The 14,406-nt window shown below is 46.3% G+C and overlaps 3 protein-coding genes across 6 annotated transcripts in view; 2 read left to right on the forward strand and 1 right to left on the reverse strand.

The window, feature by feature from the left end:
- Positions 1–81: 81 nt before the first annotated feature.
- On the forward strand, positions 82–4,994 carry LOC119019511 (peptidyl-prolyl cis-trans isomerase-like). Of its 4 annotated transcripts, none has more exons than XM_037098188.1 (5): positions 829–955; positions 1,091–1,125; positions 2,225–2,344; positions 3,623–3,795; positions 4,602–4,994. In XM_037098188.1, exons 1-5 carry the CDS (start codon positions 832–834, stop codon positions 4,732–4,734), a joined length of 585 nt encoding a protein of 194 aa, XP_036954083.1. In that variant the 5' UTR covers positions 829–831; the 3' UTR covers positions 4,735–4,994. The 4 variants fall into 4 exon arrangements, with proteins under 4 accessions (XP_036954084.1, XP_036954083.1, XP_036954085.1 ...); XM_037098187.1 differs by having other exon boundaries at positions 943–966; positions 1,091–1,156; XM_037098189.1 differs by lacking the exons at positions 829–955; positions 1,091–1,125 and adding an exon at positions 82–241.
- A 1,153-nt stretch (positions 4,995–6,147) lies between these two features.
- The window catches only part of LOC119020255, an 8,686-nt gene continuing 427 nt past the window's right edge, over positions 6,148–14,406 (reverse strand). The window contains exons 1-4 of the mRNA XM_037099505.1: positions 14,196–14,406; positions 7,990–8,106; positions 7,539–7,659; positions 6,148–7,028 (exon numbers count right to left, since the gene is read on the reverse strand). The exon at positions 14,196–14,406 is cut by the window's right edge and continues 427 nt beyond it. Coding sequence (XP_036955400.1) covers positions 6,718–7,028; positions 7,539–7,659; positions 7,990–8,106; positions 14,196–14,378 — 732 coding nt within the window. The 5' untranslated portion in view covers positions 14,379–14,406 and the 3' untranslated portion in view covers positions 6,148–6,717. The remainder of the gene's footprint in view (positions 7,029–7,538; positions 7,660–7,989; positions 8,107–14,195) is intronic.
- Positions 11,156–14,406, forward strand: part of LOC119020254 (chromaffin granule amine transporter) — a 13,125-nt gene continuing 9,874 nt past the window's right edge. The window contains exons 1-2 of the mRNA XM_037099504.1: positions 11,156–11,753; positions 12,361–12,428. The gene's annotated coding sequence lies outside the window, so the exon portion shown is untranslated. The remainder of the gene's footprint in view (positions 11,754–12,360; positions 12,429–14,406) is intronic.

Genomic DNA, 14,406 nt, shown 5'->3' on the forward strand with positions numbered 1-14,406 from the left:
GACGCCCATCAAGTCCTCCGCTGTTACCGATTGGCTCGCTGCAACTTCACACCGCCCACCGGCGTTTTATATAAACTTAATCCACATAGCTCCATCTTTTTCGGGTTATTGTGGCCGCTGGATTCCTGTCATCGAACCGTTCAGTCCGCCCGCTCCAGTCCCGCCTGCTGACATGGCCAAGCCCAGAGTCTTCTTCGACATCACCGCCGACGGCTCCCCGCTGGGCCGGATTGTGATGGAGGTAACCCGGTCTGTTAACAGTGAAGTGCCGGCGGTGCTGCTGTCAGAGCGGCGCTCTGCAGGCTCGTTACGTTACTTTATGCTCCAGAAAGTTAAATCCGGTTTCAGCTGCTCAGCAGTTTTCACATCTGTTTGACGGGTTCATTCGAGCTGTCACGAGCTCTGTGGTCCTGGTCGGAACATGTGCAAGTGTGTCTGGCTCCCATCCAGCGCTGCTGGAGAACGGAACAGATAACGGAACAGATAACGGGACAGATAACGGGACAGATAACGGGACTTCACGCTCTGACATGTTCTTGTAGATGTGACGCTGGTTCTGTTCAGTTGTTGGTGCTGACGGACATTTTCATGCTCACACAGAACAGAACCGGTTGTGTGGTGTTGATCAAGTGACAGTGAGCTGTAATCTGTTCAGCTGTTTCTGTAACGACTGGATGAGATTCATTCCGTCAGTTCTGTGCTATAAATCGTTGGTTAACGCCGAATTGTGACGGGTTCGGCCCCGCTGTGGTCCAGTGAGTCCACTCTTAAGTCGTTAAGAAGAACCGAGCTGTCCGGCGGCCGTTCGGCGCTGCTTAACCGGCTCGGTTAATGCTAATGCTAATGCTAACGGAACGTTCCGTCAGTGGGCTGCGCACAGAGGAGCGCTCGCGCTGGTCTTTGTTGCGTCTCGCGGCCTGCAGGGAACCCCGGGAAACTTTCTCTGTCGTCACTGGTATGTTTGAGGTTTGTTTGTGACGTGTGTCTCGGTGCTGGTGTCATGGTTCTGGTGTCCAGCACAGAATGTCTCTGCAGCACTCTCAGCGCTGAGGCTAAGTGACGCTAGCTCCGCTGGTTCCTGTGTTCACAGATGCAGGAGCAGTTCTGGAAAGTTCCACGGTGCTGGTACGGTCCGGGGGGCGGGGTGGAGGTGGAGGTAGGCTATCTGCATTATAAAAAACAGAAGGAGTAGGTGTAGGTGTAGGAGCCGCCGAGGCCGCCTGGGCTCCTTCAGCCCTAATGTTACAGAACAGACCCGGGTGTACCGTAGGCTGTGAACCCGCTCGGTTCTACAACGAACCAAACGCAGTTAGCACGACGGCTAACAAGTCCAGCCATTTTGTGCGCATAGTCGTAGCTGTACCCAATATGGGCGTTCCCGATGTATGGGACTAGTGTTGAGGCGGATCTAAACCCGGAGACCTGCAGCTGGTTCCTGCCGTGCTGCCGTTGCGGGTTCGGGGTAACCTGAGCTCCGGCAGCTCCTGAATTATGAAGGTCTGGTTCGTGTTACTGTGAGCAGGTGGAGGCTGCAGGCTGCTGCTCTGAGATCAGCTGCAGCTCCCAGCCTGTCTGCTGCAGCCCCCCAACATACTTGCAGGGTCGCGTCACTGCTGTGCAGGACATGCAGAGACCCGGTGTGCTGCATTGCTGTATTCCAGTGTCAGCGTGACATAACACCGTCACTACACACTCATCTCACAGGGAGCTGCACAACCTGCTGCTGAACCTGATGTTCCACTGATGTGTTGACTTAACTGTCCAACATTCTGATGGTTCTTGGTTTGGTTTTCTTTCAAACCTTTTGAGTTGATTTTCTGGCACCAGTCTGCAGAGATGATGCTCGTCACTTTACAGCCAGCACTCGTCTGGTGTTGCAGACTGATACATTAGGAAGGTAATTTAGTTTTTCATTTCTTCATCAAGGCTCCATTTCCCTCCCTACAGCTGCAGCAGGCGTCGTGCTGGTTGGTGTAGGCAGATTGTTATTCAGTCTCTTGCTACACAGAACAAAGTTTACTGGTTCTGAGCACAGTCTTGGCTCCGGGCCTGGGTGGCAGCAAGCCACGTGGTAACTCACTGACTGGTTACTGATTTCACAGCTTTAACCCTCCAACAATTTTTTTATTTTATTATTTGTTATTTGGGAACCAGCAGTTCACTCTCACCTTGTGTGCCTGTGACGATGGACCGACTCTGTCTGTGTTCATGTCTGTTTCTCCAGCTTGAGTCTGACGTGGTGCCCAAGACTGCTGAGAACTTCCGCGCCCTCTGCACCGGAGAGAAGGGCTTCGGCTACAAGGGCTCCATCTTCCACCGCATCATCCCTCAGTTCATGTGCCAGGTGATGCAGCCATGAGGGTTCAGCGTGTCAGGTTTATGGTTCTCTTAAGAAATGATGTGACTGTCAGGATGTTTCTTCATTAGTATTTTGATTTCTGTTTTTAGATGTTTTGGAACATTTAAAGTCCCCTTGAAGCCTGAAGCAGCCTTTTTGGGACAATGAGTTGATAAATGACTTCAACAACTACAGAATTTAATTCTATCACTTTCCTGCACGATTTGACCTGGAAACGTTTGACTCACCGAAAATATTGTTTGTTCCAGGTGATCAGACGTCACATGAAACAAAATAACTTTGTATATTGACAACATGTAAAGATTCAGGTATTTGAAAATGTCAGTTTTGTTATCAGGAAATCAGCTGTAGATTGAAATCATCACACAGAATCAGATGTTACTGTGTCTGGATTCTGCACTGAACTGAGACCTGAACCGGGCCAGTACCAGAACTGTCAGACCCGACTCATGAACTAAATCTGAGAACCAAGCCAGACCCAGGATCACGGTTTTCTTTCTTTTTTCAAAGACAAAAGTTTAAGTTTGTGAATATATCGCTCTGGATCATCTGTCGCAGTGACAGCATTAAGGCAGTTTAACTAAAATCATGTTTTAAAAAGTCCAAACCTGCATAAATATCAGTGATGTGACTGAGAGGACGAGGAAACAAGGCTGAGATAATGGAGCCCAGATCTCACTGATGGACGGCACTTCTTACTGGACATGTTGGCAAATGAAAGCTCGTCCACAGAAACAAGCTCCAGTCAGAATATAGACACTTAAATGATGCAGTGATGTCTTCTTTTAAATGTAATATACATTTAGTACTGTTGTATGAATGTTTACATTTTACCGACACCAATTAAATATATTTTGATTTATCATTACTGGTTTTAAATAGGTTTTTATAACATCATAAGCTCAGTCACAGTTCACACACCTGGAGTCGACTAGCAGCACGTAACACTGCAGTTTGTAGATCAGTTTTGACTTTTCACAGTTGAATGTTTCTGAAAACCTCCAGAACCGACCTCTGTACAGAGCCCGTCAGCAGGAAACACATCAACCACACTTTTTGTGTGTGTGTGTTTTGTGGTGTGCTATATGTGAACATGTGACATTCTCTCGTGTCAAAACAAATTTCTCCTAAAGGAGACAATGAAAGCTAACTTTAAAAAAAAAACAACAAAAAAACTAACTAACCAGTGATGGTTTGGGTCGGTCTGGTTCGGGTCAGTTTGTTGAGCTCCAGTATTAAAGTTGGTCTTTGTTTAACTTGCAGGGAGGCGACTTCACCAACCACAATGGAACTGGTGGAAAGTCCATCTATGGCAACAAGTTTGCTGATGAGAACTTCACGCTGAAGCACAGCTGCGAAGGCATCCTGTCCATGGCCAACGCCGGGCCGAACACTAACGGATCCCAGTTCTTCATCTGCACGGTCAAGACGTCATGGTAAGAACACACGCTGGAGATTTGCACACAGGTGAGAAATGAAAACAGTCAGCTTCAGAATCACTTTTTTGAGGGGAGGAACAACCAGCACAGGAGAACAAGTCAGCAATGGATCAGAAATGTATTGGTGTTTGAAGCCAAATGGCTTCATGAAGGAAAAAGCTGCACAAGGTCGTCTTGAATCCCGATGGTTCTCAGGGAGGGTTTGTGTAGAAGTGCTGTGGAGGACGAAGGAGACGCGTTCGGCCTGTTCATCCCACCACTGAGTTCAGATGTCATTTAAACAATTGGTGTGCACCTGATGAGCAAAATGTTTGTGCAGTGTAGATAGATAAACTGATCTTTAGTCCAAAAATGACCAAGTGAATAAATGAAGTCCTGTGCCGGCGTCAGGCGTGACGGGCCGAGACCTCATGATCATTCGAACCCGGGCCGCCGCAGCGAGGACACAGCCTCTGTACATGGGACGGCTGCGCTACCAACTGAGCTAAACGGCGCCTCGCCGCGATCATTTTCTATTGAGGAATTTCAGCTGCAAACGTTTTCATCCCATGTAGATGCTTTATTTTGATATGCGTTAGCAAATGAGAGAGGTCACAGATTGTAATAGTTAACCGTCTGACAACGACCAGCATTCCCCTTTAGTTCAGCCTGAGCTAATATCAGATAAAACATTTAAATCTGCTAGATCCAGAATTTTATTTGGGTCGGCATCAGATTGTGATGTGCACGACCCAGCTGCTTTCATTTACCATCAACCTTCACACCTGCTGCTGGTCGTCTCTTAACGCCGTCTCTGCTCGCAGGCTGGATGGGAAGCACGTGGTGTTCGGCCAGGTGGTGGAGGGGATGGAGGTGGTGCAGAAGATGGAGTCCTACGGCAGCCAGAGTGGCAAAACCTCTCAGAAGATCGCCATCGCCGACTGCGGGCAGCTCTAAACTCAACGCTACACCTGCGCTGCTCATCCTGTAGCCACGCCCACGTAGCCCCGCCCCTCCCTGCATTCAACATTCCTATTGATGGAGAAGATCAACCCCGCCTCCTGCCACGCCCCTTTTTTATTCTGTTGACAACTTGCTGCATTTGTAACTTTTAAGTTTCTTTTGCATTAACGTCTTTTTGTCCCAACATTTTTTATTTTAAGTGTCAAAAAATGAAGAAGAAGAAAATAAAACAGAAACGTTGCCTTGACGATGAACCGTGTGATGCGTTTTTGACGACACTTTGTTTTACCATGTTGAATATTTATAATTATCATGTTACTACAACCTGGACATTCTACTCACGTTCTGTAGAAAATAATTTCATATCAAATACTTTATTTATTTCACACACAATCACATCTCAGTGCGCTTTAAAATAAATCTGTACAGTGAACAGCCTCAACTGGAGAGAGGAAACACTTTCCACACTTTTGTCATAAACTTAAACTTGACTGTGAAGTGTCTTGCTGCTATAACAACAGTCCATAATACATTTTAAACCAGAACCAAGAACCAAAAATCTGTTGAATCAACATCATCTGGATAAATCAGTGACGAGAACACATTAAAGATTTAGTTTGACCAACTCAGGATGAAGCTGCAGCAGCAGGTACATGTGAATCTGATGCGCTCACAGAGAATGTGAACTTTGTCAATGAAACCAAATGTAACCAAAACATTCCTGCTGACACTAAATGTCTTCCACACGCTGCGATGCACCTGAAGCGTCCAGCAGAGGGCGCCGCGCAGCTGCAGCTGATTCAGGAGAAACATTAGAGTCAAACTGAAACTTCTGATTGTTAATGATTCTGAACTCTGGGCTGAAAAGACTGTTTTTAAAGGACCAGTTCACAGTAACCTCACTCATCCTCTCCTGATGATGTAAAGTCCTCCTCTCCTCCTCCTGATGATATAAAGTCCTCCTCTCCTCCTCCTGATGATATAAAGTCCTCCTCTCCTCCTCCTGATGATATAAAGTCCTCCTCTCCTCCTCCTGATGATATAAAGTCCTCCTCTCCTCCTCCTGAGGATATAAAGTCCTCCTCTCCTCCTCCTGGTGATATAAAGTCCTCCTCTCCTCCTCCTGATGATATAAAGTCCTCCTCTCCTCCTCCTGATGATATAAAGTCCTCCTCTCCTCCTCCTGATGATATAAAGTCCTCCTCTCCTCCTCCTGGTGATATAAAGTCCTCCTCTCCTCCTCCTGAGGATATAAAGTCCTCCTCTCCTCCTCCTGATGATATAAAGTCCTCCTCTCCTCCTCCTGAGGATATAAAGTCCTCCTCTCCTCCTCCTGAGGATATAAAGTCCTCCTCTCCTCCTCCTGATGATATAAAGTCCTCCTCTCCTCCTCCTGAGGATATAAAGTCCTCCTCTCCTCAGCTGATTTGTAAACACGTCCCACAGAAGCTGATCATTAAGGTTTTTAATGACTGATCACACAACATTAAACCGATGTGTTTCACATGCTGCTGATTATTTTAGTAAATTTAAAATAGTTAATTTGGACGTTTTACACTAACATTCTCACATTATTATGATTGTTATTATAACTGTACAGTGTATTTGACTAATCAGACCAACAGAATGAGGAACCAGCAGTCAGAACATCATGTGCACTCTTTATTATATGATACAGGTCTACATTCACACTGTTTGTTTTCTAAAATAACATTAATGGAGAAATATCGTAACTCGTGGAGGCCGTCGGACTCTCAGCGTCTCAGCTGTGATGTGACAGTCTGACCATCCGCTGAGTTGACGCTTGTGAGCTAACACAAGCTAACAGTAACAATCGGGGCGTCCAACATGGCCGCCAGAGGTGATGATGTAACCTGAGCCTCGACCATGAGACGGTTATGAAACAACATTTTTCTACAAACTGAGCTGAGTTTAAATTAAATGTGTCCAAATACTACAGAGTTTATAATGAATCTGTCAGCAGCTGCTCTCTGCTGTCCTCCTCTTCTTCCCAGAATGCCGTGTTGTCCTCTCGGCCTGTCCCTGGCGGGGCTGACACACACCTTGACCTTTGGCTTTTCCCGACTCCGGCCGGTTGACGGCGACACAGGTCAGCCCCGCCTCGCAGTCGCAGCGTCCCAGCTTCCTCCTCAGTTTGCTGGAGCCTCGCAGCAGACAGGCCTCGCCCTCCACCGGGATCCTCTGACACCGCTTACCGGTCAGATACCGGACGCAGCACAGACCGGCCGCACAGTCGCCAGACCGCACGCAGCTCGCCATCTCTGGAGCTGCAGACATAAATACAGATATCATCAGAGCAGTTCGGCCAGAGATGAAACTGTTGTTAGAATCTGCTCGAGTCTTCCGAAACCCCGAGACCCCAAACTGATGTGCTGTCACGTCAACACCAAAACTTCACTGCAGCTGACGACACAGCGCTGGAATAAACCCGACCTGCCGGGTATGAAGATACTCAGAACCCCCGTGAGATAAAATCATTTAATGGTGCGGCTCTTCTTTTCTGGACCGAATGGATCAAACCCAAATGGACCACCATTTTACAGACACTTCTGTCACGATGTTAGCTTCAGGTCGCGGAGCGTCATCTGACGATGTCATTACACATTTTGACCACCACAAGAAAAACTGGCTTCGCAGCCCGACGCTCCTCCGACACACGGCGAGGGAGAGATTACGTCTCGGGGCTTCTGGGAGCTCGAAGACATGATGACTGGATTCACATTTCTGGGTCAATTTCTCCTTTAAAATGTGAAAAGTAAAAGAACTGATGTTTTCACCTTTAGTCCTGTTGAAGCCGTCTGAGTTCATCTGTCTGTCTGTTTCTGTGTCTCGCTGTCTGTCCGCCTGTCTGTCCTGTGAGGACAGACGCCTCTGAGCTCTGTTACTGCATCCTCCAGTCTGATAGATAGATAGATAGATAGATAGATAGATAGATAGATAGATAGATAGATAGATAGATAGAGTATTTAAATCTTTGACAGTTTATGAAATCATTTCACGCGTGACTTGAGTCTTTTCACATTTTCAGAAATTAGTGAAATTTGCTTCATGTGAATTTCTCATTTCACATGTGAAACGGACGTCTTTAATTTCCACCTCGGACATTTTCATGTCCACTCCGTCTGTGTCTCCATGGTAACAGAGTCGTGGCTTTAAACCAGTTATTGTTACCTGAAGTTTTGTCTCCAGGTGAAGCTCTGACACTCACTGTGTGTTTGATTCACTGACCTCAGGTGTGGTGCAGTCAGGTGTGGAACACGCTGGTGTTGATTCTCGATTGGAATTGGAATTGGTCTCCGGCCGGCGCCGTACAGGGCGCTCCACCTGCTCACCGTTGGAGCGATCCTGATGGACAGTCAGAGTGATGTCACATGTAGCAGCTCTGATATTAAAGTAAAACATCATCATGAATTGAACAAGTTAAAAAAACACAACAAACTCAAATAACAATCAGCGTCTCAGCGACTGTAACGAGCTTCACACATCAGCATCGTTACATGAAGTTCAGTGATTGGACGAGGAGCAGCGACATGATGGAGGTGGACTTTGTGTTTACAGCAGCGATGCTCAGGGTCCAAACGCTCAGAGAGGACGAGCCTGTAGACCACCTGTCCCTGCTGCTCCTGCCTGCTGACTCCCAGCAGTAAAACCTGTTCCAGAGTGGACAGATGAAGCTGCAGCAGCTCTGCAGGACTGCAGGACTGCAGCACCGGCGCCAGGAGGACAACACGACTATCAACAGTGACATCATACTGCAGCAAAGCTGCCATTTGTTCAGGTGTCGAGGAAGCAAACAACACCTGCAGAGCAGACTGAAAGCTGGGAGGCAAAGAGACACCAGCAGAGACCTGGACACTAAAGATACATGGCAGGAGATCCAGAACATCACAGAACTCATCATGTGTGACACCACGCTGCCAGATGATCTGGACTCAGCAGTGGTGTCTGCTGTCAGTGAACTCTTGCTGAGTGAATATAAATAAAGGTGCTGGTCCAGATAATGTGCTGACCGCGTTCTAAAGACACGAGCCGAGCAGAAGCTCCTCCTGCTCCTCTGAGGCTCTCACCCCTCACATCCTGATGAAGTGTGAGAGGAACTGGTTCTCCAGCACATAAAGACAACATCCTGCCCGTCTGGACCCTCACCAGTACACTTTCAGAACCAACAGATCTACAGAGGATCCTCTCGGTCTGCACAGCTGCAGAAAACCCACGACTGCAGTGAGACCTCAGGAGACCCGTCCAGAGAAGAGCACCACAGGCCATCAGGGACCGGTATGGAAACTACCACGAGAGTCCATATCAGGAGGAGACGAACAGAACCATCTGCTGCTCAACATAAGCAGAACCAAGGAAGCACAGACACCAGCCCGTCTACAGGAGTGGACCTGAGGAGGAGCAGCTGAACAGTTTAAGGGGTTCACTGAGAACCTGATGGGTCACCACACATCAGAACCCTGGTTAGAACAGCACAGAAAAGGATCCACTTCCTACAGAAACTTGTCAAGTTCTCGTCAACTTTTGAAGGGACAGTAGGAAACATCCGGACTGGACCGGACTGGACCGGACTGGACCGGACAGCTGCTGATGTGGAGGAATGAAGGTTGTAGCTCTTACCGGCAGCTCGGCGCTCTGCTGCGTGGACTCTTTGGAGGATCTGATGGTGTTGGAGTCCAGAGCCAGACCACAGACCAGCGACACACACAGGAAGCTGCGCCACATCCACATCCTCAGATCGATCGGTGAGCCAGTCCTCGATCAGTAATCAATCACTGGATCTTCTTGTTATCTCTGAGAGGAAACTGTCAGTTCACTCCTCTCTGTGTTTTCTATCTGACAGTTAATTGACTCTGATCTGTGTCTGTCTCCTGTTCTGATTATTGATCTGCTTAATTGAAGAATTTGTTGAAATCCTCCCAGTTAGAAAAGTATCTACGCTGCTTTTTAAAATTGTGTGAGAGAATAAAAAAGTTTTCTTCGCAGCAGCAGAAGCTCGTCTTCGTCCCTGCAGGTGAGTCTGTCTCCGCCTGGCTGCTGCCTTCAGGTGCGTTTGTTTTTATAGTCCTCTGCTCCCTCTGATCCGTCCTCCTGTCTCTCAGAAGTCTTGAAGGTGCGTTTGAAGCTCGACCGCATCAGTCGGTGGAGACAGCGCCGCCTTCGCTTCCTTCCTGGAAGCCTCGCGGCCTCAGGTGAGGCGGCACGTTTGATATGTGACACCGCAGAGACCACAGAGAGATTAGAACACACCTGGAGACACGAGACAGGTAGAGCCGTCTGAGGTGTGTGTGTGTGTGTGTGTGTGTGTGTGTGTGTGTGTGTGTGTGTGTGTGTGTGTGTGTGTGTGTGTGTGGTTTTGCTTCATGTGGTTTGAACTTTACAATAAAGCCTCATTAGAGCGGCGCTGTGCGGATGTGTGAGTGTTTACAGGTGATTAAAGCTGATTAACAGACAGAAGTGAATCCGTTTCATGACGACACCGAACAGGTGAACAGTAAATCTCAGCTCAGCATCTCTGAACACACAAATCCAACACAATCGTTCTTCCAATAAAGAGATTTAAAATGGAGAAGAATGTGTCCAGGTGTGTTTGTTTGACTGACAGGTGTCCCAGCCAATCACACAGCAGTCCATGACACAGGAGGTCAGTTCTGTTTTGTCAGGAGAGGCGATCCAACCGAATGTTTGGAGGACACCGGAGGTCTCGATGGGTGATCATATAGTTAATGATGGCCAATCAGCAGCAGGATGGTGGCTCAGGGTTCTGAGACTATAGAACACTTTGGACCCGACTGAAATCCAGTCCAGCAGTTAGTCTGAGCCTGCAGACTGAAACCGTCCTCTGCTTTCTCCACCAGGTTCTGACCTGGAGTCTGTTCAAGGACCAAAAACTCACGTGATCAGACGGCACTGTGATGCTTCACAAAAGGAACTCTGTTGTTTCTCCCACCGTTACTGATATGAACCTAAAACCAAAATTTGGTGCGTGAAACCACTGGATAGTTTGATTGACAGCCAGGCAAGATGGCTGCCGCGCAAGAGACCACTGTTCAAGACTGTCTTACCATTCATCAGTGTGAAACCACTGGATCTCTGTAAACAGCTGAGCTGAGAGACCACCGTTCATGTTATAACATTTGTAAGCATGAAACCACTGAAGATTTTGAATGAAAACTGGCTTAGAAGGCTGGCAAGCAAGAGACCACTTTTCAAAATAGTGTTGTACCATTTGTAAGAATGACACGACAGAATGCTTTAAGCTTCCAAGTGAGAGACCACTGTTCAAGATGCCTTTTCAACATTTGTAGACATGAAAGCATTGATTATTTTAATGAAAACTGGCCAAGAGGGCTAGCAAGCAAGAGACCACTGTTCAAGACTGTCTTACCATTCATCAGTGTGAAACCACTGGATCTCTGTAAACAGCTGAGCTGAGAGACCACTGTTCATGTTGTAACATTTGTAAGCATGAAACCACTAAATATTAGCATTAAAGGCTATTAAAGGCTAGCAAGCAAGAGGCCACTGTTGACAGTTTGATGAGATACCTGCCCATGTGTATCTCATCTCACCAAGAGACCGTTGTTTGGGAGCTCACATTTCAACATTTGTAAGCATGAAACCGCGGCATGTTCTAGGTGAAAACTGGGAGAGAAGGCTGCTGGGAGACGACTGTTTGAGACATCACAACACCAGTAAGTGTGAAACCACTGGATATTTTAATGGCAGCCACGCAAGAAGGCTTCCAACCAGGAGAGAGACCACTGTTCAAGATGTGCTTCAATATTTGTGAGAGTGAAACCACTGGATATTTATCTAGAGCTGCGTGAGAAGGATGCTAAGTTAGAGTTAGTGTGAAACCACTGGATACTCTGCTGTGTTTGTGGAGACAGAACCAGGTGATGTTTCTGAACCGGACCAGAGCAGAACACGGCAGGGAACACTGGACCTGAAGACAGAAAACTGAGAAATGTGAGCTGAAGGTGTGAACAGCTGTAAGTCAGAGCGTAATAGAGTATTTGTACTTTTACATTAGTGGAAGATCTCAATACAACTCTGAACAGACAAACAACACACATGAAACCTGCTGCTGTCAACAGACCTGTGTGTGTGTGTGTGTGTGTGTGTGTGTGTGTGTGTGTGTGTGTGTGTGTGTGTGTGTGTGTGTGTGTGTAGATGTGTGTGTGTGATAAGGTCTCCAGCCTGCAGGTTGTTCCAGGGCTTCAATAAAAGGACAGCAGATGCTCACAATTACTGACACACACACACACACACACACACACACACACACACACACACACAGGTCAGAGGGTGTATCATTTGTGTTGCTAGTGTGTGTTTGTGTGTAGATGTGTGTTGGTGTGTGTCTCCATATTGTCTGTTTTTATCAGAATAAGGAAACTTCCTTGCCTCCTTGTTTCCTCTCCTCCTCTCCTCCTCCTCCTCCTCTCCTCCTCCTCTCCTCCTCCTCTCCTCCTCCTCCTCCTCTCCTCCTCCTCCTCCTCCTCCTCTCCTCCTCCTCCTCCTCCTCCTCCTCCTCCTCCTCCTCCTCCTCCTCCTCTCCTCCTCCCCCTCCTCCTCTCCTCCTCCTCCTCCTCTCAGGTCAGATTGAGGCTGTTATCGGTCCGTCAGCAGCTCAGAGAACAAGAACCGGAGCACCAGTCGTGCAGGTAGGACCCACCTGTCCGTCACTGCTGGAAGTCGCGATATTCATGTTTTAATTTAGATTCTGATCCGATGTGAGTCCATCGGGTTCTGACTCAGAATCAGTTTCAATCTTTTTTTTCTTTATTTTAATTTAAGTGGTTTTATTTATTTTATCAGTTTTAGTTTAGTTGTAACATTTGTGTTTTTTAATCTAAAGTTTAACTTGATCTCGTTTCCTGCAGGTTTTATTAATTTTCTAATTTTCTTCATGTGGCTTTTTATTTTCTTGCCTGTTTTGTATCTGTGAAGCTTTTTATCGTCCTTGATGTTCAGATGGATTTTATGATTTGGATGTCTTCTGTTTTAATTCAGACGTATCAGATATATTTGATCTGTGTTTGATCTTCCTGAACCATCGATTTCATTTGTGCTTCATTTTTTCATTTTCACTTGAAATATTTCTTTAATGTTTCCCTCAGTTGTTTTAATGTCTTTATATTTTATTAGTGATTTATGATATCTTTATGTTTATTTCTGAATCCATTTTCACTGTTTTCTGAACATTGACTCACATTTTGTTCATTAACTTTATTCTACCTGCTGTTTGGCTGTTTTATGTTCAGTGCTCTTGTGTCAGTCGAGATGAAACGTGCATCTGCAGTGTGTTTGATTATATATCTCCATTTTTGTAACTAACAATGAGAAGGAAACATTCAGATCTCCAGACTTCGTCATGTTCTCTCTGCTGCGTCAAACTAAACATTCAGAGACAAAATTACATTTCAGATCAATTTTCCATCAAACAGGAGAGAGAGAGAGGTGGAGCGGAGCAAACGAGATGGACAGAGATAAGAGAATGAAAGGAGGTGTGTGTGTGTGGGTGTGTGTGTGTGGGTGTGTGTGTGTGTGTGTGTGTGTGTGTGTGTGTGTGTGTGTGTGTGTGTGTGAGAGAGAGAGATAACTGTGTTAGTGAGGGAGGAAAGAGCCTGTAAAACAATCAGCAGTCAGAACAGACCGACAGTAAACAGTCAGTCGGGTCGTGTTCACGCTAACGAGGAAAATCTGAAAACACAGACGAGTCAGTTGAAGTTTAAATGTTTCATTAAATCATTTTGTTTGTGATATCAGAGCAACACAAAATCTAAATATACTCTGTGATCAAGATAAAACAAAGATAGGATTAAGTTATGTCAATGAAAAATAAAATACTGTGAGCAAACGGTCTATGCTAACAGCAACATGCTAACAGTGCTGCAAACATCAGCTCGTCTCTTAAAGCAGAAAATATCATTTTATTAAATTGTTCCACAAAACTTCTGAAGCTAAAATGAAATGATCACTCAGTAAAATCTGTGACGCCGCGACGCGCTAACAGCTCTGAGAGGCTGCACAGGTACAATGCGCTAGCATCAGTATGTTAACACACTCAGTGACAATGCTAACATGCTGATGCTAGCATGTATAATATTTTCCATGTGCTCCATCTTAGTTTTGGGTGTTAGCGAGGTAACATCAGCTAATCATCAATAAACACACAGTCAGGTCAGTAACATCAGGTCAGCGACGTGGTCATGGTGTCAGAATAGTTCAATACTTTGTGTTTCAGAAGATTCGCGTCGCTTAGCTTAGCTTAGCTTAGCTTAGCTTAGCTTAGCTTAGCTTAGCTTAGCACAAAGGCAGTGGGGAAACAGCCTGGCTCTGTAAAAATCCCTCACTACACTTTCATAAAATTAAACGACGACTACAACACATTGAGACAGCTGGGACCTTGATACTGAATATATATTTACATCAGAGAAGAAAGCGACTGGCAGCAGGCAGACACAGATGTCAACAACTTCAGCTGAGGACTGAAGAGGAGAGCTGAGAGCAGCAGACTGTCTCCAGCTGTGTGGCGGTTCTGATCCGGCTTCACGTGTCCGTGTTGTAATAAAGCAGGCGAGCAGCTGCAGCGACACTGACAGCTCCTTCATATCATGTCTGATCTTTAATAAAACAACA

The sequence above is a fragment of the Acanthopagrus latus genome, chromosome 5 (genome assembly GCF_904848185.1).
Source record: "Acanthopagrus latus isolate v.2019 chromosome 5, fAcaLat1.1, whole genome shotgun sequence".
NCBI lineage: Eukaryota > Metazoa > Chordata > Actinopteri > Spariformes > Sparidae > Acanthopagrus > Acanthopagrus latus.

Bases quoted from the DNA above. Each gene is read 5' to 3' on its own strand.
- LOC119019511 (XM_037098188.1), top strand. From the start codon at position 832: ATGCTAATGCTAATGCTAACGGAACGTTCCGTCAGTGGGCTGCGCACA. The intron at 956-1,090 runs GTATGTTTGAGG...CTGTGTTCACAG, and splicing joins AACTTTCTCTGTCGTCACTG to ATGCAGGAGCAGTTCTGGAA. The intron at 3,796-4,601 runs GTAAGAACACAC...CTCTGCTCGCAG, and splicing joins TGCACGGTCAAGACGTCATG to GCTGGATGGGAAGCACGTGG.